The sequence below is a fragment of the Micropterus dolomieu genome, unplaced genomic scaffold (assembly GCF_021292245.1).
Source record: "Micropterus dolomieu isolate WLL.071019.BEF.003 ecotype Adirondacks unplaced genomic scaffold, ASM2129224v1 contig_6118, whole genome shotgun sequence".
NCBI lineage: Eukaryota > Metazoa > Chordata > Actinopteri > Centrarchiformes > Centrarchidae > Micropterus > Micropterus dolomieu.
Window position 1 is genome coordinate 768 of NW_025735107.1, and position 1,240 is coordinate 2,007.

At 46.3% G+C, this 1,240-nt stretch overlaps 1 protein-coding gene across 1 annotated transcript; it reads left to right on the forward strand.

The window, feature by feature from the left end:
* The first annotated feature begins 316 nt into the window (after positions 1–316).
* On the forward strand, positions 317–700 carry LOC123964901 (hepatocyte nuclear factor 1-beta-A-like). The gene has a single exon (XM_046041566.1). The coding sequence runs from the start codon at positions 317–319 to the stop codon at positions 698–700; it is 384 nt and encodes a 127-aa protein (XP_045897522.1).
* The last annotated feature ends 540 nt before the right edge of the window (positions 701–1,240 follow it).

The window sequence follows — 1,240 nt, forward strand, 5'->3', positions numbered from 1 at the left end:
AAACACGTCTACCTCGGCCCAGAGCAGGCCTTATTCTGTGGATTTACATAAGGCTGCAATCAGCCGGCCCACTCATTATCATGTTTTATATCCCTCTGCACTCAGAAAGCATCATGGCAAAGTAGCTCCATCCTCCCCTTCAACAGGGAAGTGAAGCAGCTTCTCGGAGCAGGTGTCAGCAGCTGTAAACTCACCACATCACCGGAGCAGTGAGGAAGAAAGGAACTTTATTTTTACTTTTTTTTATTATTCCCCCCCATCCTCCCTTTTTTACTCTGCTGCAGCGCGCAAACAGCAGTCCTATGTTGTGCTTTTAATGTTCTCTAAAATGGTATCCAAGCTGACATCCCTGCAGCAGGAGCTCCTCAGCGCCCTGCTGGACTCAGGAGTTACCAAAGATGTTCTGATCCAGGCCCTGGATGATATGGACCCCAGCCCGCGGGGCTTTGGAGTAAAACTAGAGAGCCTGCCCATGTCGCCCGCTCCTCCTCAGAGCGGCAAGATGAACGGAGCGGACTCCGACTCGAAGCCCGTCTTCCACACGCTCACCAACGGCCACAGCAAGGGCAAGCTGTCCGGGGACGAGGGCTCCGAGGACGGGGACGACTACGACACCCCGCCGATACTGAAGGAGCTCCAGTCACTCAACACCGAGGAGGCCGCCGAGCAGAGGGCGGAGGTGGAGCGCATGTTGGCGTAAGTTTTCCGACGGAATCTGACTTTTTTTCAAACGTGTAAAAACTAAATCAAATGTAGGCCTAGGCCTAGTTTAATGGCAGTGTCCGGGGTGAAATGAGAAAGTGACATCAATCGCTCAGGATTAACCTATAGCGCACTCCAAATGCTCTTCATTTTTAAGTTGTGGCCTTTTAAAACTTCGAGAATCGATCATAAATTTAGAAATAATGGACCTTTATTAACCAAAAGTTCCTTCCCTATCTTTGTTTACAATTTAAAAAAACCCCGCCACGGCTCGTTTTTCACATTCTGGTTACTAATTATTCACATGGCTTATTATTTCTTTACCGTTGCAAAATATCAGCTGAACTAAGATCTATTTATTATTAACTATAGGCTACTCCTCCTCTAACCGATAAAAATCCGGCAAGGGACTAGCCTACATGAGGAGAAAGTGAATCGAAACAACTGGCTGGGGATATAGTATAAAAAATTATTATTGGTTGGATAAAAGATGAAAAAACGTTTATTAATATACTACTTAGAGCTCCAATAATCCATA

Excerpts from the sequence above, each read along its gene's own strand:
- LOC123964901 (XM_046041566.1), top strand. The coding sequence starts at position 317 with ATGTTCTCTAAAATGGTATCCAAGCTGACATCCCTGCAGCAGGAGCTC.